General features: G+C 46.4%; 1 protein-coding gene across 1 annotated transcript in view; it reads right to left on the reverse strand.

Annotated features, from left to right (window-relative positions):
* Positions 1 to 23,515, reverse strand: part of FOXO3 (forkhead box O3) — a 114,527-nt gene extending 91,012 nt beyond the window's left edge. Inside the window, exons 1-2 of the mRNA XM_079781123.1 lie at positions 23,236 to 23,515; positions 21,397 to 22,141 (exon numbers count right to left, since the gene is read on the reverse strand). Of these exons, the coding sequence (XP_079637249.1) occupies positions 21,397 to 22,014 (618 nt within the window). The 5' untranslated portion in view covers positions 22,015 to 22,141; positions 23,236 to 23,515. The remainder of the gene's footprint in view (positions 1 to 21,396; positions 22,142 to 23,235) is intronic.
* Between the last annotated feature and the right edge of the window lie 333 nt (positions 23,516 to 23,848).

A 23,848-nucleotide genomic window follows, 5' to 3' on the forward strand; every position in this document is an offset into this window, starting at 1 on the left:
ACTATACCGTCCTGACCCTTAGGCTCCATCCTTTTACACTGCACATAACTTTGTAAGTTGCCACTATGGTACAACTGGAGCACAAACATAAATTTGAAATTTACGTCTCAGGGTAAGGTGGTCTTTGCTTTTTCCTAGGCTTGCGTCCATCCAGAAATGGCAGATCTGTGTTGGTTTTCAGAGACAATCATGTAGCAAGGAACCTACTGAGAATGCAAGATGGAAATGAGGTGGGCCTGGGCAGAACATGAGTCTGTGCCCCACTCCTCTCTCCCATGTAACCTTACAGGATGCTTAAGGGCAGAGCCAGAATGACGGGCCCAGACGCCTGCAGAAGCACACTCCATCCCTCTGTGGAGGCCAATTTTGGGTGATAATGAGTCCAATATGTAAAGTGGTTTAGATTTTTGACTGGCTAAAAACCTAGGAGTCTACAGACTAATCTATATATATAAAAGCCTAATATGCAAAGTGTCCTCTCAGAAGTTTGACCGACCGGAAGTTCGATCGCTCGCTATGACATGTGCTGACCACCAGGGGGTGGCGTGGAATGAAGGAAGGCCCCAGCTGGCAGCCGCTAGGGACCCTACACGTGCACGAATTTTGTGCACTGGGCCTCTAGTAGAATAATAATAACGACAGCTTCTCCTAAGGCGTCCTGAATAACCTTAGAAGCAGTAATGGGAGGTAAAAGGCATCTCTATATTGGAGGAAAAGTATGGGGCACACATTGCAGAGGCTTTCAGCTGTCCTGGGAGTGAGAGCCCAGCCGTACTCTGCTGAAGGGCTGAGGAAGGGCAGAGGGAAGGAGCCACAGATGCACTGTCAGCTTGGATCCCCACTCAACAGTCAGTAGTTGGTCCCCAGGCCAAAGGGCCTGTGAGCCCGGACCAGCTTTGCGATCTATCTGGCTTAGACTGAAGCACCTCTAGCAGAATTTAAACTCCAGGTGGGAAACTTCTGCTCCCAGGAGCTGGGAAAATAAGATGATAAAGACTCTTCATGACCTAAAGACTTTGGAAATAGCAATGTTAGGTGGCTGGTGGTTCAGAACAGGTTTTCCCAAGCCATGCTACTTTGCCATGTGGATTATTTTGAGCTGAAAGCAATGGAGACCTGTAGGCTCACAGAAACTTCTGCCCCTCCCTTAACTACCCACAACAATCTAAATTGGGGGCCTTTCCCAAAATGAGAGTTATCATCAGAGATAAATTTTACGACTTACCTATAGGGCAGGGCAAACTTCTAGTTACTGAACATCTATCGTCCCACGAATTACCTTCCGCCCCTCTGAAGCCTGAGGTGCTGGTGCTATGTATGCCTCGTTTTAACCTTCTGTCTCTGAACCTTTCGTGTATGTGGGGTCTCAAACTCTCTCATGTATGTGGGGTTCCAGTACAAATGTTTGTAAGTCGATTTCGTTATTTTCTCTTATTAATCTGTCTCACGTAGATTTAATTTTTAGATCAGCCAAAAGAACCTAGAAGGGTAGAGTAAAATGTCTTCCTCCTCTACATGGCAAAGCAAGAGACAAAGCCCTGGACTGTGAATTCAACTCATTTCAAAAAGTACAGCTCTATGATCCTGTGCGAGCTACCATGTTTGAATTTCATCACTATGAAATGAAATAAGATTCCTGCGCCTTTTACCTCTCTTTAGAGTGCTTCTGAGGCTATTCAGGAAAAGCTATCATCTTTACTATTTTATTAGTCTACAACCTCCCAGGTTTTAGCCAAATAAAAATCTAAACCACTTTAAACACACATTGGGAACAGCATCATACAAAATTGGCTCTGCATCCCCATCAATGCGAGTTCCCAGATGGCAAGATTCTCGGTGAAATCATCTAAAAGACCAAGTAAGTGCCACATATTATTAGTACGTGTGTTCCCCTCGTTAATTCACCCAACACTCCGCACATGAGGGATGAGCCAAGTTATCTCCTTTACAAAAAGCAGACTCGGTCTTTTCTCGCGGTTACACAAACAAGTAACAAAGCCAAACGAAAGGAAGGACACCTCCCTCCTCCCTATCAAGCGGGGCTCTGTGTTTTATCACTTTTCCTTGAGGGTTGCAAAACTTCTACAAGGAATTCTTTCAAGTATTACTGTGACACTTTTATCAACAATAGAAAATTAACTCCAACAACACACTAGGGACGGTCAGAAACTTCATTACCGAAGGTGAAAATGAGGAAGGACGGGCAGCAATACTTGTCAGGATGCACAGCTCATCAAGACTTCCTTTCTTCACAGGCAAGAGAGACTCTGGGCCCTCCCAAGAAATGCTGCAACTTTCTGTGTGCACATCCCCCTCATTGACTACACTGTAGAGTCAGCAAAGGCATCAACCACTTCTACATCCATCTGGGTCTTCCAAGCATCACCAGGCCACGGGGGCTGGAACCGGTGAATGAATGATCATGGGTGTGGCCCAGGCAGCACGTTCCTGGGCTCGGTCTCCAAACGATCGTGTCGTGTGAGTCCTGGGGTCAGGCCTGGCCCCTGGCCCAGGCTATTGAAACTAACACCACTGCCATCAACCTGCTGCTGAGGGACCAGAACTGCCAAACCATTTGTGTTCACTAAGAAAACTTTGCTCACAGGAGTTTTACTCATGTAATAATTTTCTGTACTTTTAGTTCGCCTTTAAAGCCCAGATAGATAAATTCACAACAACATTAGAAACCCATTTTACAAGCCTTTCGGTAATCAGTGTTGAGACTGAAAATCTCCAGGTAATGTTAAAAGTGACCAGAAGTGGGACGTTTGCTCTCAGTGCCAAAGCCAAAGAAATTGCTTGTTACAAAGACTACCACACCTTCTCCAATACCTACAAAAGAGCTTAGCATTGTCAACCCGACTTTTAATAGTTACAGAAACCTGCTGTGGGGATTTAATTCCCAATAAGAGAGATCCAGGTCTATCAAACAGTACCGAACGTATGGACTGCCCAGTATGAAGACTGGTAAAACTGCGAATTTCCCTTACAGCTAACTGCTGCCAAATAAAGCCACCGATTCAGCTAACGGTGCCCACTCCTCTGGCACAAGGTACCCAACTGTTGGAACATTACGTGGTGTGGAATGCTTTCCCCCGAAGTCACAACCCTCAAAGTTACAACCACTTAGAAAACTCAGGTCCCATCACCTTGGATACAGTGATGGGACTTGCTACTTTGCCACCAAGTAATCCCTCTCCCAGGTCTGGAGGTGTACAAGGCAGCATTTTGGCTGCCTGAGGATGACTCCCTCCCTCAGGTACATTTCCACAGAATGCCTCCACACTAGCAACCACCGATGAAAAAGCCTTGTTCCTCCCGGGAGAATGACGTAGCGGTGTCTGAAGTGAGGAGCGTGTCCAGACGAGTGTAGGCATGTTCGCAGATCTTCATGACAGCAGTGCGGGCTCTTCCTCCATCAGAGCGGCGTCTGTGGTGACCACCGACTCGGTTTGTAACTGTGCCCTTCCAGGTGAGCTCCTTCTCGTCTCTCATCCTTAATCTCCTCATCCAAATAATGGGTTCAATCAGAGGACATCCAAGGCGTTTAGTTCCACAACTCAAGAGGTTCCATGATCGATTTAGCATTAATGTGCTTCTCAGATTAGTCCTTCCCCTAGAAAATCCTTCAGGATACAGGGCCCAGGGGAGATGGATACTGGGCTGGCAGATGTGGGGCCAGTTACACCTAACACAGGTGGTGAATAATAGATTGAGGGGTGGACTGACCTACTGCACTATTTTTTCTGGGTCAGACTTGGCTTTCCTATCTTTATATATAGGAAGCAAGAGAAATCAAAATATCAAAAATCTGCCCTGAAAATTACCTCCTCAAAAATAAATAAGTCAATAAACCCACCCTTTAATATCTTCTAGGAGTCACTTACCTACATGACAAAAACCCAACTGACAGGTATTACGTTTTATAGGGTAAATGAATTATCTTACAAACAGCTCATTTATTTTCTCCTGGCTCTTTTAAGACATCTCTGTTTACAGGCAGAACGCAAAATTTTCATTTAAAAAAAGTCTAACCTCTTTGAAAAATGTTATTTGCCAACGAGTGAGAAAAGAGCTGTGTCCGAGTTCTCACAACTAGTTACAGAGACTTCATGTGACTTCTCAGATGAACACTGTCTCCAACCAGAACACAGGGCTGGGGCTCTTCGGCTTCTTAGCACATGTTTCACCTTCACTTCCACTCACCACGAGTCTTAGGACAAGTCACAAGTCTGCTGGGCCTGCTTCCCACATCTGGAGAACAAGATGTTTAGGAAGATCCCTCTACTTAATCTGAAAGCAACTGGCAGGCGCGTAAGTGGCTAGTAAATAAGTGGCCCATGCCAAACCAACCGAGAGAGAAGGCCGACTTCCCCTTTTTTCTGTGGGGGTAAAAGGGTGCAAGGAACATAGTTTGTCCCTATACGACAACTGAAACTCTTTATATAATATTCAAAAAATAGCCCTGGTTGTTTTAAGGGCTTTTCTTGGAGAGTATGCAGTCTACATTTTAAAGTATTGAGAAAGCTTTATCTTTATCATTAATCTCAGAGAAAATGGAGATGCTTTTTATTTTTCATGCAGATGAGAAATACCAGACAGCCAAGTTCTTGTAACAAAGCTTTGGCAGCACGCTGCAGATCATTTTTCATGAAAGGGTGATAATGGAGAAAAGATGGAACATACAGTTTCCTATTTCTTTCTTCTCATTCCTTTGCCCCTCAAGCACAGGGGGACTCGGGGATTTAGTTTACAGACAGAATGCTTCTCCCACTTCGACAAAGAAGAAATTATTCATAATTCTAAACTCCTTGGAAAACACTATCAAAGCACAAAGCATTATTTTTATTATTCCAGAGCCACAAAATAACAGTGCTTTTTCCTTTTTCATTCCAGAGTATGAACTGTTAAGGTTCACTTTCCTCCCCAAAGTGTCTCAATGGTTCCATTTTTTATTATAAAATGTGCTCATTAATGATACCATTAACTGAGAGTACGTATGTGTTGCTAGATAATGCTTTCTGAAGAAATTACATAATGGTCCAACTGTCCTAAACCCAGCCATTGCCCCTGATATTTCATCACAATCACACAACTATAACCCTCCAGCTCCTGCCAAGGTAGTTTTACTGGGCCATCACCCAACGCTAGAAGATCCCTCTTTGCCAACCGATTAATCGCCCGTGTCGTCCGAAACTGGGCCTCCTTGTCCTGATGCTTCCATCATTCAACATCTGTTCACGTCAGTTCACCTGCTTAAACCATCCCACACAAGGTCCTGGGCCTCACAGTGTGAAGCAGATCCGAAGGAAAGAATAAAAGTTAGACCTAAATGACTAATTTGCTTCCAAAACCAGGCCAAGCATGACATGGTTGCTCACCCCGTGGTAGAACACACTTAGGCCGCTTCTAGTTCCACAGGGGAAAGGAGGAGAGGAAAAGCAGTGACTGCAGGGAAATTTAGATGTGGTGCAGAGGGAAAGCGTCTGTGTCTCATTTCTGAATCTGCAAAATACAACCTGGGTCACCTTCCTTGGAAGACACATCTGTTTGGCAGCCTGGGGAAACAGGCAGTTTGGCAAGTCTCATCCTTAAGAATAATTACATTTCACTGGAGTGCGAGTCTTAAAGGTCTCTGAGTTCACTGTGAATGCTTGTCCACAATCTGACACTCCACTCTGTTCTTTATGTGTTCTGAAAGAGTGACAAGCCAGGTAGAACACACGAGCCTTAATTTTAACAGAAGATCATGCAAACTTCCCTCCTTTCTCTTTTTTTTAAAAATCAAAATGAGAGAAGTGATAGGAACAGCCCAGTGAAGTCTCAGGCAGTATTATACTAGTAAAATCAAAATCCCTGAAGCTTGACTAAATCAGCAACTTTAGAATTTATTTTGTCAAAGTAGAGACATGCCGATGCAGGTATCCGACCTCCACCACTTACCAACTGTACGGCCTTGGCTAAGTCACTTAACCAGCCTATATGTCCGTTTCCTCATCTGTAAAGAGGAAGAGCTGATATCCATAAAGCTCTCAGCAGTGTCTGCCACATAATAAATGTCCAATCAACAGCAGCTTTTAGTTATGACCATGAAAATGATAGGTAAACCTAAGGCTGTGACTACACACATCACACCCATTTGTACCGATGCAGACTGAGATCTGATGGTTTTTGCCCTTTTGGTGGGGAGGGAATAAAAGCTTTCCAATTTCAACTACAACTCTCCCCAACTCAGCATTATGCAGAAGTCAGAGACACAGGGACCTTCTTCTTGAAACCAAAGCCCTCCTCTATGGCCTCCCAGCGGGGATTTCCAAAGAGTGTTGAGCAGATAGATGTCCCTATTACCATCTTCATAGCTGGGCCGCAGGAGCCAAGCACTCAGATCCCTCTGATCCTCGGGCTGGAAGCCAAGCCTTCTAGGCTGCTGCCAGACAGGCTTCTTCATATGAGCCCGAATGTTCCTTAAGGCACTTTACTCCTCTGAAAATGCATCCTAGAAACCAGATTTTTTTCAAGATACCCTCTCATCCCTGTCCCCCAAATATGCAAGCATCCTTTTGGAAAATCAAAATGGAAGTGAACTGACACGTGTTTACACACTTCATCTGTTAGCAGTGGCAGCTGTGGGAAGCATCCCATTGTCCCAAGCGCTTCAAGTTCCCACCAGCTGCATCTGACTGACGTCTGATCTCAAAAGTCCCTAGTACTCTCCTTGGAGTCCAATTTTGAATGCTGTTTACAGTGGGGTTTTGTTTGTTTGTTTTTACTTACTCATTTGAGAGAGAGAGAGAGAGATCAATTTGTTGTTAAACTTATTCATACATTCACTGATTGATTCTTGTATATGCCCTGACCAGGGGTCAAACCTGTGTATTGGGACAATGCTCTAACGAACTGAGCAATCCGGCCAGGGTTGTTAAGGGCACAATATTCAGGACCCTCCTGCAAACTCTGGCCACAGACTAAGTCCCCTGATGCAGCTTATCCCACCACTGCAATAACCTTCTGATGTCTCAACACCTGGGACTGCCCTCTCGAGAATCCTGGGGAATCTGAGGAGAATGATTTGCCTGCCCTCCCATTCCCAAGGAGAAACCCCTCTGAAGCGCAGCACCCAAGCCATGTCATCTCAGATAGTACTTCATGTAGGAAAAGATATGCTGCTTACAGAAGAATTTGTAATCCAAACAAATCCTGTGTTTTTGTTTGTTTTTTAATGTGTCAGATATAAGAGTATTTATGAATCTCAGACAACATTCTGAAGCAGCCGCTAAGAGATCCTGAAATGAACTTCCAAGTCCTGGCCAACCCACTGTTCTTTGCACTATTTATATTCCTAAAGCTATCAGCTATGTCTGATATGGCCGATCATGAGGCCCTGCTTAATGGACTACAGAATCCAATGATACCCACGCACAGCCATCACTGGTTCTGATCTTTACCTGGCTTCACCTTGTGGTGGGAGAGGCCGTGTGCCTTTTTGGTGTCGGAGCCAAGATGGATGCCATCTCCTCACCATGGCCTCGCCTCTGGCCTCGTCACAAGAGCTGCATCACTTTCCCTTCACTCACCCGCTCACACTGATTACACCCAGCACATTTTAATCTTATCTTTCTCCCACATGTCCCACGTCCGTCTGTGGATGAGTCAGTGCGACTACTCCCCTGTCTGATGCTGGTCTGAAAACGAGGAACATTTCCCAAAGACCAAAACAAACAAGGGGAAAAGATCAGAAAACAGAAAGAAGCCAAGCTAAACACAAATCCTCTGCACACAATGTGTGACTAGGACGAACACTCGGCTCCCCCATTGTACCTGAGCAGGTCCTTCATTACCCTGCAGGGAGGTCGGGGCCCTTGCTCTGTACACCAAGCTACACAGCAACAAGGCTCTGTCGGAGCCTCGAATACTCACGGGGCTAGGTCTCTGCTACATTTCAACAGACACAACCACAGCGTGGCTGTTCATCTTTTCCCACTCTTGTCTGAATTCGGAAGCCAAGATGGCATGAGAATTTTGGTTTCTGACTCCTAGGCTGTCATCAGAGGAAGTCCAGACTTAGCAAAGGACTTACAAGCAGCGGTTCTCAAACTTCAACTTGCAGTAGAAGTACCTGGAGACCTCGTTACAACACAGATGGTTGGGTCCAGAGTTTCTGATTCAGTGTGTCTGGGGTGGGCCCAAGAATCTGCATTTCTAACAGATTCCTGGATGTTCCTGGGTGATGCTGATCTGGAGATCACTCTTACAGGACCACTAACTGAGGCACCAGACTACAGTAGACCCCCTGGGATATCAGAGCAGGTTGCACAGAGAAGGAACACTAAGTTTGTGTGTCTCAGTTTTTTTCAAGACTTACACAATAACTTGAAATAGCACCATCTCTTCTAACAAATTCCTGAAAACTTCAAAATAAGTTAACTGGGGTCCAGTGGAGACTAGAAAAACAAGTGGGAGTTGGAAACTTAAAAAAAAAAAAACACACACACATTCATTTATAGGAAAGGAAGTACAGGAGGAGATCCTAGATAAACACAGCTTGTTAAGTAATGATGCCCTTGTCCTGGAGGCCAACTGTTCTATTAGATCCCAAACGGACGGTGCTCCTTTTAATACGGAGCTTCCGGGGAGCAAACTCCACCTTGTAATCTTCCCCTGGTCGAGAAGGTGGAAATAGATCTAAAAGTCAACACAAAAATAGTGGGTAACTTCCACAGCCAAGATCTCTCATTTTTCTAAGACAATGGTTCTCAATCCTAACTATCCATTGAAATCAGATGGGACCTTTAAAAATATAGATGCCCGAGCCCTGTACCTGGAGATTCTGACCTGACTGGCCTAGGATGGGACCCAGACACAAGTGTTTTTTTAAAGCTCCTTGGGTTAATTCTCAAATGCAGTGAGGTTGAAAACCATAATGCAGGAAAAAGTCACAGAGAGAAAAGAGGTGGATGGGAAAGAGAGAAGAAGCCTCCTTTAGAAAATGTCCAGGAAACATAAAAAGAGAAAAGACTGAGCGAGCAACTGGGAACAACTAGGACAAGTAAAACTGAAACGTTTAGTCTGAGATGGATTTAAGGATCAACCCAATGCCAGCTGTCTTGGGTTCAAAAACCAGAAATGGCTAGGTGATCAAGGCAGCCCTCATTTGCCAAAGACCTGGTACCAGTCCAAAGACCTATCAGGAAACCCTTTTAACAAGATGTACTATTTTGTTTTTTATTTTCAGAGGAGTTAATAACTAGGAACACAAGGCAAAGACCTGTAACTTCTCACAAACAAATCATCAACTTTGAAATCATGTACCAGAAAATAAAAAACAACAATAAAATTTATCCCTGAGCAAAATTAAGTATTTTTTCTTTAAAGGGAAGGCAAGGGAAGAGACTGAAGAAGTAACTCTCCGAGCATGTGGTAAACTATGCTCCCAGTAACCACACTGACAAATGAGTTTTCAAAGTTGTAAAGATCATGTGATGCAGATGATAAAATCAAGACAGAGCTATTTTCTCCTCTTCCTTCTCGAGTCGCACAGATGCATGAAGTAACAAGCTGGGGGAAAATGTTTGAAAGCTTTATGATCCTGTTTAAGTCAGAATGATGAACACAAAATAGACCACGGAATCTCGGGACAGGTAACACAGACAGACAGGTGAAATTATTTCTGCTCACATCAACACTGGGAGGCCAGAGAGAAAAATCCACATGTATTTCCACTTTGTAAATAGCGGAAACTGATTCATCAATTCAAAGTTTTTTATTTGACTAGAAAACTATACTGTAGATAAATCTGCATCCTAAAAATGAGAATTTTTAATAAAAGCATTCATTTGTTAAATAATCACTTTGAAATCGATTGAGAAGTTTTCACTAGCACAAGTTAGCTTTCCTAACTTAACACGTGGTACTTCACTTACTCAGTACTAACTGCCCACAAAGTGACTCAAAGCACTCCTTGATTTTATAAGGCTGGAGGAATAAACCTCTCCCAAAGCGCACACCTACTAAATGATGCCTATGATCAAGTGCCAAATTTCTCCTTAGCAACTGACGTGAAGGAGGAGAGTGGTAAAGCCTAACTATGGCCCAAATGACCTACACTTTCAGCCTGAAATAAGGACCTTTATGGAAAGGGAGGACACAAAATAGGACTGATTTAGGTAATTCAGTTCAGCAGAGGACATGCATTTATTCAAGCAGAAGGCTGTAAGCTTATCTTTATTGGACAGGGTTGGAGATAGAAGGCCTGATCTAGGCCACTCATTTCAAGAAAAGTATACCAGCTCACCTAGGAAGTTCTCTCTCAGGAGCCTAAGAGCCCACGTGTGCCAAAGCAAGCACACTCATACTGGTATCAGCTCAGAGATAACTTTAAAATAGTCAGGCTTACGACATTCTCATAGCCCATTCCAGGCCTCTCGGGGTTACACAGATGATGCACCTGACCTAACTGATCATTATTCTGTTACAAAAATCAGAAGAATGCTTAGGCTCAGAGTTTCAACTTTTACCTAAAGGAAATTACCTTGCTTAAAACTGAGTCCATGGACCACTATTTATTTGAATCATAGGGTATATTCGTACCTGGCAAATTAATCTGTTAAAGGAATAGTACTGAAAAATAACCAGTTAATAAAAGTATGCCTTCTCATTCTGCCACCTGGGAGGGAAAAAAGGTACCCAATACAGACTGATACACAAATGTACGAGGGGTTAGAAGAACAAGTCCTTCGCTGGGAGAGGAACGCTGGTGGCAGCCGCAGTGACACTCTGGGAGAGCTGCAGCAACACTGAGTTTTAAACTGGGTCCCTTTTTTCAGGAATTTACCAACATGGAAAGTTCTGATGGAGAGATCTAGAGAAAGCATTTTACTTTAGAAAGCCATTACAGTTATTACAGTGAGATTTTTTTCCAAATATTAAGTAAAATAAAAATTTTAAAAAGAGAGGAGAGGAAGGTGGGCAAGAGGTTCTGAACATCACTCAGCCAAAAATTATGTATCAAATATGGGGAACCAAGGCAGTTACCTAGATAATTTATGATGAAAAAATATCATTTTCAAAATCAATTATTAGTACAATTTGGGGGGGGGGATCAGTTTTGAGACTTGAATTATGTGAGTTAATGACTTAACTATCCACTTGATCTTTCTAATGTACTACCAATTTTCAAGAAGGCATCTCACAGGCAATTATATTGGATATAATTTTATGCTCGCCTTAAACTTCAGGCTTACAGCCAGATTTGTGCCTTTAAAAGTCTCCTGTGGCCAGGGCCACCTTCTGCAGCTGCCTCCAGCCCCTCCCCTCCCCCACACCGTGGCTATATTCAGTTATCAGGCAGAACCGTTCTGTCTGCTCTGCATTTATCGTAGGGTTTCAGATTATCTTCTGGACACAATCCAGGCACTACTCACCTATCTTTACTATGAAACTGAGAGTTCTGAAGTTTTTTTCCAACACACACGTGAGATTAGTATTCTGCTAGCCACATTTTACCTGAGGGCACATGGGTTCTGCAATTCCTGCAGCCATATTAAAATCAGCATCTTAGGTCCTACTCATAGTTATCTGTACCTTGAAGACAAAAGCAGTAAGCTCTTCCACAGAAATAAACACTTTAACCTGGCCAGCAACTTACATTATGCAACATTTTCTGTTTCTGTCTTGGCAGCCCGCCTTTAAACCCTAGTCACTGCATTGCAAGGAGTCAACCACTCACAAAATATGTTTAATGCCTTTAATTATGAGATCTGATTCCGCAGCCAAACGTCTGCCAGGAACTTCTTGTAAATACCGCCTCCCCCCGACCCCCGAAATCTGCTTTTCTCGGTGGTGGTGTCAACATTCACCTGCCTACCTAAAGCCTATGGAAGCAGAGACACCCTGTTCCCCCAGGGGAGAATTTCTCAGAGATTATAGCCCAACCCTAAGGATTTCTACACACCATGTCTCACTCTGGTAGTTCTGAACAGTACGCTTTGTATCTGACCCACAGTAAACCACAGTCACACAAGTCAGTGACAAACAGAAATGAATCCCCAAACCAACAGGTTTTTGAAGGAACTCTAAAGCCACTCCTCCGCGCCCCCACTGAAAGCCCAGGCAGGGACTCCATGAAGTTACTACTTCATGCAAAAATCAAGGGAAGGAGCCTAAGGCACGGGTCCAAGTCCACGCTCCCATCGACACACAGAGGGGTGTTAGTCACCTGAGTCAGCCACACTTGGAAGATAAGCATTCAAGACAGTGCTCCCAGGGATTAACGCGAGGATTAGTGTTAATAATGTAAAGAAAGTGGCACATAGTAGCAACTTTTAAAATAGCAGCTATTTTCAAAAGGTATAAACTTCCAGTTACAAAATAAACAAGGCATGGGGATAAAACATACACCAGGTGACTGTCGTTAATAATACACACGACATATAGTTAATACTACACGTTTGAATGTGTTACGAGCGTTAAATCAAAGTTCTCATCTCACACACACACAACCGGTAACGGTGCAGTGATGGAGGTTAATCAGGAGCCGAGGGACTCTAGAGGGATTCTGGGTTAGCTGAACCACCATCGGAGATAATGAACCTGACAGGGCTCCATCTTCTCAAGCCCTGACCGGAACAGGGAGGAGAGTATCCTGCTTCAACACCTCCTTCCAATGAGGAGCCTGGAAGGCTGGCCGTTCTAGACCAAAGCTGTCATCCAGACCACATGGCCGTACTGTAAATCTCACAGCCCGGACTCCACAGGGACTGTGAAGCCACACCACCAGCTTCCCAAACTGGGCCAAGAAGAAATTCAGTAAGGGAAGTGGAGAGGGAGCCGAGGACAAGCCATAGCAGAAATGAGAGGAAGGGAAAAGTCCTAATAGTTCTCATTAGGAAATCAAGGAGAACTCAAGCCTCCCTGCTTCCCCTCACAGCAGGATAAAGAATGAAATTTAAGTTACCAGCAAGTTGCCTATGAATGATTAACATTTTAATTCTAACCTAATTAAAACTTTATTCTCTACCTGCAACCCTGTCTGTCTCTCTCTTCCATCCCTGTGCTTCTGTGCCCTAATGTTAGCACAACAAGTTACTACAAATTTAGGGGCTTCAAACACCAAAAGTGCATTCTCTCAGTGCTGGAAGCTGGAAGTCCAAACTCCAGGTGCTGGCAGGGCCATCCGCCTCTGAAGGCTCCAGGACAGGATCCTGCCTTGCCTCCGCCCGGTGCTCCTGGGCTGGTCACGGCATCACTCTTTGCCTCAGCCTTCACTTGGCCTTCTCCACATCTAGTGTCCTCCCCTCTTCTCTCAAGGAAGCCAGTCGTTGAAATGAGGGCCCACCCTCGTCCAGTATGACCTCATCTTAATTTAACCAATTACCTCTGGAAAGAGCCTATTTCCAAATGAGGTCTCATTCTAAGGTTCCAGGTAGACACGAATTGTGGAAGGGATACTTTCCAACCCGCTATAACTCCCAAATTAAAATAAATCACCAAAACCAAAATATGGAGCAAAGTGGACGAAAATGACAAATTATGGCATCACAGAACTGTAAAAAACTTCAAAAGTTATGATCTCCAGTGGATCCAGGACTACGAAATCTGAGTTGGAAACGATGTAGTTTTTACCATTCTCTCAACCCATGGGAAACTGAAGTTTTGGAAAATATCAAAAGTCTCAACCAAAATAGCACTAAAACAGATAACACTGATCCGGACACATTATATACTCTGAAATTTGGTATTAGGTATAGATGGACATTCACATATATGGTCAGAAGTGGAATAGCAAAAAAATGAAAGGCAGGGGAGGAGATTTTTCAGTTAAAAGGGCTTTCATTTAACTACTTGGGGATGGGACATGGACATGAGTTTTAGAAGACCAAGGTTTCCTTTAAAAAGTTACCTTAGGTTTTTAACTGCCCCTCTTCCAAGCTATCCTTTTATCATGACGACGTACGCCCAAAGAGAAGCATGACTTATTAGATCTTGATTGTTTGTAATCAAGGTACCACTTCAGCTATATGGGGAAAAATACTTGAGATCAGCTTAAAATCTTGTGTACTCCCTCTGCTGGCTCTGACTTTAAAATAAATTATCAATGGCATCAGGAACCAAGTTATTAATTTCTCTAAACCCAAGGGAAAAGATGACATGAATTCTCCCACACACACATAAAGGTCTTAAAAGAAATAAGTAAGAAATTACAAACATGTACTGAGAACTCCCAAAGGTGTCTGTTGGATTTGTTTATGGATTCACTCAGGGGAAAGCTAATGCAGCTCATCTGCTTAGGGCAGGGGTCACCTCCTGCATTGGCCTTGCCCTCTAACAAGGAGGCCAGGAGCTTTCCTGGCTCTGTGTTCACCTCTCCACCGAGGACTGGGGTGCATCTGGGCATGCAGACCTGGTGAGCACCCAGAAGTTAACCTGGCATCTTCACCATAAGGGATTACCCGAGCAGCAAGTTACTGGAAGGACCTCAGCCCATCAGAGAAGTTAGTCCATTTCATTTTGTAATGTGATCCCATACTAGTTAACTGCCGCACTACAAAGAAAAAAAATCTCTCACGATAAAAGTCTCAAAAAAAAAAAGTCCGACTGAAGAGTGGAAGACGCACACTCATCTAGAAAAGCCCAGCGTACTCCAATCATATATTTACGTTTTACCATCCTCTCAACTCATGGGAAACTGATGGAGCAATACATCACAATAGTCTATGGAACAATTAAGAATTTAAATTTTAAAAAAAATCTATGAATACCTGCTACTTTACTTCTTTTCCAATTGGGGAAGTTGTGATGCTAAGAAATAAGAGTTGTTTGGTTAAGAATAAATGGTTAAAGGTACTGAGTTTGTCTGTGGCGGTGATGTGATCAAAATTGGGGTCTTATCACAATCACTAGCCTAACCACTCTACCTCCAAAGAGCTACAGACTGGCCCCCTGAAAAGATCCCTCTCGAAAAGACGGCTTGCTTTCTCTTCTCCCTTCATATGTGACACCTATTTTCCAATCCATGGACATAAAACTTCAAGCACGTCTGAGACTGATGCCCCCAAATGCAGAACATTGTGGACAACGTAGCTTTATACAACTTGGCTCCTATAAGTGGATACGTCAATTTGAGGCGGAACAACTCCATGGTGACTCTTTCTAGACAGTACATATTGATGCTGCATAAAGTGGGATACACACACAGGTGACAGGTTAGGTATCACCTTTCTCTTAATGAAAGGTCACCCCAAGATCAGGTTTCCCTCAGTTTCTGTGATGGGTGGGGACTGGCACTGATCAAGTTTTTTCAGGGACGTCTACAGTAGGAAACAAGACACTGTGAGAAATGCCTTAGATAGCAGGGCATCATTTCATAATTACACTCCTTCATATCAACACCAACACTAGGAAGTCGAAGATTTGGGCCACCTTCATAGCTACACGTATCCAAAGACTCTAGCACGTGACATACCCTAACTCCTGAGTCACCTCCTCCGCTTTCAGCGTCCAGCCCCGGAAAAGGCTATCCCCTCATGGGCTCAGGACATGGTGACCCTACAAGCAGCTCCAAGTATCAGGAACACTTGTTTGTTCGGTAGACACATTGCGTGCTGTCTCAAGGCTCCTACACTGTCCTTGGGAATACACAGGAGTCACAGAAAAAAGACAAAAGAAACAGGCAGGAGTCAGGGGTGGGTGGGGTGGATAAAGTAGGCCTCTTCAGCAAGGTGAGCTGAGAATGAAAGAAAAAGAGAAACACAGCCACTCTGTGTGAGCCGGCCTGGAGGAGGGGGAGGGGAGCAGATAGGAGCAAATGAAGTAAGACTTTGCAGAAATGGAGGCCCTGGCACGTACAGCTGTGAAACCACAAGGGTGAGCAGCAGGCATTACCGAACAGTAGTGCTCTGGGCTCACGAGGACACACTGTAAAACAGTTAGATGCTCTCCAAGACCTCCTTTAGTTCTGAATTTGAGGCAAGAACAGTTGCAGATGAGTTCGTTTATATCAAGGCTCCACACCCACTCCAGGGGGAGGTCAGTCCCACCAGACAGAAATCGGGGCTCCCAGATCAGTCCAGGGCCCCAGATCCGCTCTAATCTCGGTGGATTTGGGAAAGCCCAGCTTCTCCCAAACGGCAGCAGCATGTTACAGTGGCCTTGCATCTCCAAAGCAAGCTGAAAATAATCTGCAGAGAATTAAAGGCCAGCTTCAAGCCAGAGCTCAACACCAACTTTGCCATTTGCAGAGCTGAAACACTAGGGAAAGCAGAAGTACACATGTGGAAAAAAAAAAAAAAAAAAGGCGAGAGAATGGACAATAAGGACAAGTTCACAGAGCACATATTTGCATGTTTATTTTCTGTCTTCCCCCAATAGACTGTGAACTCCTGTGAACTGAAACCTTATTTGTCTTGTGCTATTACTAGATCTCTGGGGCCAGCAGAACGCCCTGCACACAGTATGCCTCTCATAAATATTTGCCGAATGAATGAAATGGCATGTGATGCAAATGGGTAAAAAGGATTTTCTCTTCCCAATCTTTTACTCACTTAGTGTACCTCAGCTGTAATATCTGCTGATCCTTACTCATCTGTATGTATGTCATCCCAAAGTACTTCTTTAGCAGCAAAAAGCCAAAGTGAATCTTCAGGACCCCTCAATTTATGATACAGGAAAAGGTGTGGAGAAACATGAGGAGTCAAGAATAGGATCAAGGTTGTTCCCTACAGGCAAGATCAATGTGTATGAAAACAGAATAAATCCCATACTCTCTCCAGCTTCAGAAATAAGCAATGGGTAAGTGGGATACCTCACCAGAACTCACAGGCCTAAACAGTCTTTTATCTTTGCATTTTTTTAATCGAGATCTTTGGATGGATGGAGTCTGCTTAACTTTTCCAGAGCAAGTAAATGACTTTTTAGTGGGACAAGGCCTCTTCATTAATTTACCAAATAAAAATATCTTGCAGGTTTTAAGTAAGAATCATGAGTATTAAAAAGTTTAACTACAAGATGTTCTTGTATGGTGTCAGTCTCTTAAAATAGAACTCTCCTAAAAGCTCCTAAAAATAAGTCTGCATAGTTTCATTTCATTTTCTAAGGAGATAAACATATCAAAACAAACACTTCGCTTCTTTTTTTAAAGAGACTCTCTGCTACATAGGGCTCACAGATCGAAGTCCAAAAGGGCCAATTTCTTCACTTCATAGGTCGATGACACAGCTTTGAAAAAGAGGAAAACAGTCCCCCTAGTGTATTGCTGCTGTAGGAAGAGGAAGTATATTAGTTGAGAATCACTGACGATGACAGTACTGCCAAAGGAAATTACAAAATAGCATTTTGGCAACGTGGGCCCAGCAGAAGAAAGATTCCTCACACACCACCATACCTGGCCCTTTGGTGAGTTACTCCAAAGGTGACTAAGGTCAAAATTATGAGAAAATAAGGAATTATTATGACTTTGTCATTTTGAAACTTTAAATATGTATTTTTTTAACCGTAAAAGTGCAGTTAAAATAACATTTTCTTAATACAGTATGTTGAAAAGGAACCGAATGCATTAATCTAAAAAAAACTGGAACAGTGGGCACGTAAACAAGATGTATGTGGCAGGTCAGCCCTCATCTCTTCACCTGGGGAAGACGCTCTACGAGTGCACATTATCCTACGAAGGCAGACTCGGCCTGCTGAAGAATCACCCTCTGCAGCAGCACCCTACATTTGTGAAACTGTGGGAGCCACCACAGAAACTCATGGCTGCATAATAGTGCAGTGCCCTGATCCATGGGCGACGCAGGTGTGCGCGTGCACGTAGGAGACAAGTGGTAAACAGGCCTTCCAAGGCAAACGCTGGAGTCCTAGAGGTCTGCCCAAGTCAGGAGGAACCACTCTCAACAGTTTAATTATGGGTGCAGTGCAAGTAAGTTTAATGGGAATTAAAGGAAATGTAACCTTTTCCCCTCTTAACCACATCTGACTATTCACTTCTACTTTAATGCCTGAGGTAAGGGAACCTGTGAGATAACCATCACCTTTCTCCCTGGCACAGCAGGTATCTGACAAACCTAAGTTAACCAAGAACATCCTCTTTTTGTTAAAATGCTATCTTTTTTTATTTTTTTGCCACTTTTATCGCGTCATAGTTCCCAAATACACATACTGATAGGCACTGGACAGCTCTACAAACAGGATGCACTCCTCCGCCTCCATCAACATTCATCTGTCTTTCTGAGGCTGAAAGACTAGATTGAGAGGCAAGTATGTTTTTCAAGAAAGCAACCTCTACTTATGTTAAGGCTACACTAGTTACTTACGTAGTAAATGACCTTTTAAAAAGATCAATTTAAAGAGGAAAACCGTGTGATTAAGAACAAAGATCTCTAGAACTGCGGCTACTAATTACCTCTGTACTAACTAGCTGTGTGATCTTAGAAAAGTCATTAACTTCAAGAATCAGGTTCTTCGCCTATTAAATAAAGGGTTGGACTAGGTCAACAAACCTCATCCTGGCTGTATATTAGAATCACCTGAGAAACTTCAACCCTCCCTCCCTCCCTCCCTAAACAATCAACACTAATCCACCCACCAGCACAATTAAATCAGGTTCTCTGGGTATCGATACTTTTTAAAGGCTCTCACGTGATTCTAACATGCAACCAGGGCTTCAAACCACTGATTTGACTCTGATCTCCAAGGCCTCCTTCATTCTATGACCCCTAGGGTCATAATTCTGGTTACAGGCTCTCATAATGCATTCGCCCAAAAAGCCACAAAAGAAGTAAGGCCTGGACCCTGCCTACTGTGCCTATGTACACACATGTCTAGGAGACAGTAACCTGAATTCTAGACATTTTTAGAGGTTAAAAACTCGAATACATAACTCAGAATGAAAGTAATGTGGTTTAAATGCACACAGATGCTTCCAAAATGACTAATCATGATAGGATTCAACTCCTGAAACTTGGACCCATGAATATGGGTCACAATCAGCTCCTGACCTCTTCCTTTTCCCTCTTCTTCTGCCCCCACTAAACCACAAGCACAAATAGGGTTGGCTAGTAGTCATAATCAGAATATGAAACCAGCCCCAGTTTCAAAGGGCCTTCTCCATCATCAAAGATTTGGAAGTTCTTGCATGGCTGCATCTTTTGATAAAGGTCATCTTACAAAAACTCTTTAAATGATATCCCTATAGTCTTCAAGAATTAGTTATCACATAATACTCAGAAGTGGAACTGATGTAACCATTTACAGTAAAAATAATCATAAAATGTGTGCCCTGTATTAAACATATTAAGGTTTGAGAGTTTCAATTTACAATATTTCATAAAATTTTGGTTAAAGAGAAATAAGACAGCAGAGAAAGAAAAAAGGAACTATGAAACCAAAAAATGTTTAGGACATAAAACCACCAAGTTTACGACTAGGCCCAAAATCTCAACTGCAAATTGTGCAAGCTATAATAAAAATATAATTAGCAATTCAGTTACTTTTGATAATACCACTTTCTCACATAATTTTTTTAAAAAAAATCAAATGTTATATTGCCTATAAGCACAATAGCATGAAATTACTTCTTAATGGTAAAATCATAGGAAAGCTGAATACCCTCCCTACTTTAACTTTATTAACTAACTTGAAAGTTAGCTAACTTGCAATTAATAGTATCTATGCACCAAATTCAAAACATGCAGGACTAAATTCCAAGGGTGAGAAATTTGAAAAATACTCCCAAACCCCAAATCTATCTTCCTAGATCCTGTAAACTCACCCCCTTCCTGATACTGTACACTGAGATTAACCCTTGCTATCCACTTGGAAACTCAATTTTGAAAGGTATCACATTAGCACTGCTGTGAAACAGAACTCTCGGCCTTTCTCTAAAGAGCCCTCATATCACACAACTGGCACTCCTTTGCAACGCAATAAAATTAAATCATATGTAGCACTCATACTGTCAGCATTTGTTAAAGGAAATGGAACAGATTTGTGGAATAATATCAAAGCACACATTTTGCTTTTAAAGTCTGTTTAATCTAAACAAGATTTAAATTTAAACAAGGCCTCTCCAATACTGGCCATAATTTTTTAAGGAACTTTACAAGGGTTTATTTTTAAGCAAACTAAAACTCAATACACTAAATTATTTAGTTTTTCATATACAGCCTCCTCTCCAACGCTTCAATTCTCCACTACATGTTATTTTATACACCTATTGAAACCCAGGAAGATACAGGGCTCCCCAAAGACAATAAAGGAAGGGACAGAAGGAGGAAGCAACTAACTCTTTAATTAAAAAAAAAAAAAGCAGCAACTAATTGCAAATAGAAGCAACTGATAAGCAATCAGTATCTCCAAATGCGCAGGAGTCTCTTTTGCCTGGCACTGACACATTCATATCTTGGGGGAAGGGGCCAGGAGGAGCTAAGCAGCTGGGTATCAGCAAGGGCACAGGAGCTAATCTCTTTCGATGCCCAACTGCAGGAAGTCATTACATCATAGGCCTTTCCACACCTCTCTCCCTACCACGTGTCCAGTGCCCCCAAGAGGCTGAAAAGGAACAGTAGAGCGCCTCTCTTCAGGTTCACTTACTGGTAGAAGCCATTACAGCCTAGCCCTGCCACCAAACCTCCCTTCCAAAGGCCTAAGGGAGGCACCGGGCCTCCAGGCCTCCACACCTGGACCCCACCTCAAACAAGGCCAGAGTCCAGGCCTCAGCCGGAGCAGCAGGTGCGGCCACACCGCGTTGAGATGGCAGCGCTGACCTCTTCCAGTCCCCAGAACATCTCAGAGGCTACTGGGGACAGATTCACTGAAAAGACCTCTCTGCGCAATAAAGGTGTTAACGGAGAGCCCGCCAGGGAAATATCTGCAACCACTGGTTTTTCTAGTGACAGCTTCATGCCGGTGGAAGTTAAAACTTGGACCCAAGGGTTCTCACCCAGCTAGTGACAACGCACCCAGCTCCTTGAAAACTCAGATCCAACTCCTCCTCCAGGCACCGAGTCCCAAACACAACCCCACGTCCCCGCACTCCAACCGCGGCGTCCTCGCCGCACCCCCACGATGGTGACTTCTACTCCAAAGTTGGCCTCGGACCTACCTGCTCCGCGCTGTCCGGGAATACAGCAAAAGCACTCTTGTCCGTCTGTCCTTCTCTCTCCAAAGTCCCTCGCCCCTTCTCAGAACCTGGCCATGCCCGAAACTTTCCAGGGAGCCTCCTTCCCCCCCTGCGCCCCAAGTACCCTTCCTTGGGGGTCACACAAAACTCCCCAAAGACCCACAAGCCTAGGCTCTCTGCCAACCCCAGTCCCCAACGCCGGTAGGCGCGCTCGACGAAGCGAAGGGGAGTCTGGCGCTGCGCAGGAGGCCGGCGAGCCCCACCACCCGCCCGAGATAGGTACGCACCTTCCAGCCCGCAGAGCTGTTGCTGTCGCCCTTATCGTTGAAGTAGGGCACGCAGCGCACCATCCACTCGTAGATCTGGGACAGAGTGAGCCGCTGGTCCGGGGAGCTCTGGATGGCGCGAGTGATCAGGTCGGCGTAGGACAGGTTCCCCCAGGCGTTCCGCCGCGACGAGCATTTCCTCGGCTGCCCGGAGCCCCCAGCCGCCCCCGGCTGCGGCGGCGGCAGTGGCTGCTGAGGCTGCAGCGGCGTCTGCGTCCCTCCGCTCAGCGCGCCCGCCGCGGGGGCTGGCCCAGACCCCGGGTCCTGCCCTCCGGGAGCCAGCAGCCGAGCCGAGTCCTCCAGGAGCATCCCGGCTCCCAGCGCGCTGCTCCCGCCGCCGCCGATCGCCATGGCCGAGCCGGCCCTGCCGCCGCCGTCCTCGTCGTCTTCATCGTCCTCCTCCTCGGGGATCATGGAATCAGCGGCCGCCTCCCCCGAGGGTTTGGCCGGGCTTCCCTGGAGCTCCGGCCTCTGCAGGGGCCACGTACAGGAGCGCGGTCGGCTCTGCGGCTCGAACTCCGGGTCCAGCTCCACTTCGAGCGGAGAGAGCGGGGCCGGGGAGGCCGGCGCCTCTGCCATCTTCGCCGCCCGCCCGCGGCTCGGGCTCTCGCGCTCCCTTCTCGGCCCGGGCGGGGTGCGACGGGGGAGGGACGGGGACGCTGCGAAGGCGAGGACTCCCGGGCGCCGCCGCCGCTACTGCCGCCGCCTGGGGAAGTACGAGTGGAGAAAAAAGGGGAGTTGGTTACCCCGGTCTGGAGCCCAGTCCTCGGCAAGTCTTCAGCCGCCGCGCCGCTCCCCGACCGCACCGCGCCCGCCTTCCAGGAGCAGGCAGACTTGCAGACGTGCGTCCCGAACCTGGCGCAGCAGACACCGCCCCCTGGTCAGGCCGCGGGGGAGACGCCGGCGAATCGACGGGCTCGCACGGGGTAGCACCCTCCCCCCGCCGCCGCCGGAGCTGCAGGTCTCCGGGGCTAGGTGCTGGGCGGGGACGAAGGGGGAGGGGCGGGCCGGGGGAGGGGCGCGGGCCGCGCCTTTAAAGCGGGCGGCCCGGGAGCTGGCGCAGCCTAGCCTCCCTCGAGCCCGAGCCCGGGCGGGCGGGCGTGCGTTTGTTTATGTTTCGCTCGGGCCCGTTCAAGTGCTTCCCGCGGCGCCGCGGCCGAAGTCTGGCGTCTTCGGCTCCTCTCCGCCTCCCCGGTCCTGCAACCACCGCGCCCCCCTGCCAACCCCCTCCTAGGGGACGGGCCCAAGGCCGGGGACAGCGCAGGCAGCCCCCTTCTCCCCTCTTGGCCCGCGGGCCGCGAGGGCGAACGCGGATCCGAGTGCAGACGGGCCCTTGTCACTTCCAGAAAAAAAAAAAGAAAATACGGGAAGAAGGGGGGCAAGCAGCTTGGCGGGTGTTCGCAAAGGGTCGAGCTTAGCAGAAAGGGCTACTTTGGGGTTTGGTGTGGTTTATTTTCTCACGGACGCTCTGCCCTCCACCCCTTTCCCAGTAAAGGACGGGGAGGCGGGGGGAGGGGGGGGCAAGTCAGAACATAAATCTTCCAACAGGTCGGGAAGCGCCAAGTCTCCCGGGTCGCAAGAAAACCCGGACCAGCACGTTCATCACCTCCTTGCTCCCGCTGCTGCCATCTTGACAGTTTTCCCCCCTTCGCACAAGTCCTTTAAAAACACTAGCGGGAGAGAAGAGGGGCGCGCAAACCGAGTCACGGGGAGGGAAAAGGGAAGCGCCTGGCCCAGCTCGGAAGCAGATCCGGAGTCACCGGGCAGGCGGCCGCCCCGCTGCACAGCTCCGGCGCCTACCTCGGTTCCTTCCCTTCAGGGACGAGGGGAGAGGACGCACAATCCCGCGCGGGCCCGGGGCACGGCGAAGGGTCGCGCAACCTTGGCGAAGGAGAGGCGCTCCGGCCGCCACCGCAGCCCGCCCGAGGAACCGCCTGTCAGCCTGCGCGCCGCCGCCTTCCACATTCCTCCTCTTCCCTTCCACGAGCAGGGCGGCCGCGGCAGCAGCACAAAGTTATAGACACACGCAGGGTGCCTCAACCTAAGATGACGGCGGGCGGGTGGGTCTCCGCCCAGGGGGAGGGCTGGGCGGCGAGCCGGGGAGTGCTGGTGTCCGTGTGTGTCTGTGCGCTCGCGTGCGCGCCTGCGCGGCGCGGCTCCGCCGGGCTGCAGGCGTGGGTGTCCCGGCGCGCGCCGCGGGCCAGGACTCGGCGGGCTCCCGCAGCCTTCCCCGCCGGGATCCGCCTCCCTGCCCCAGAGCCTCAACGACAACAAAGCGCGGTGCGGGCCCAGGAGAAGAAGGCAGAGGGGGCTCAGAGCCCCAAACGCTTTACTAGTGCAGCTGACTGGTATCCTTGACTCGGGGCAGGGCGCCTCGCACCCAGGGTCCCCGTGGAGAGCGTCCTCCGCTGGG

Source organism: Cnephaeus nilssonii (genome assembly GCF_951640355.1).
Source record: "Cnephaeus nilssonii genome assembly, chromosome: 9".
Lineage (NCBI taxonomy): Eukaryota > Metazoa > Chordata > Mammalia > Chiroptera > Vespertilionidae > Cnephaeus > Cnephaeus nilssonii.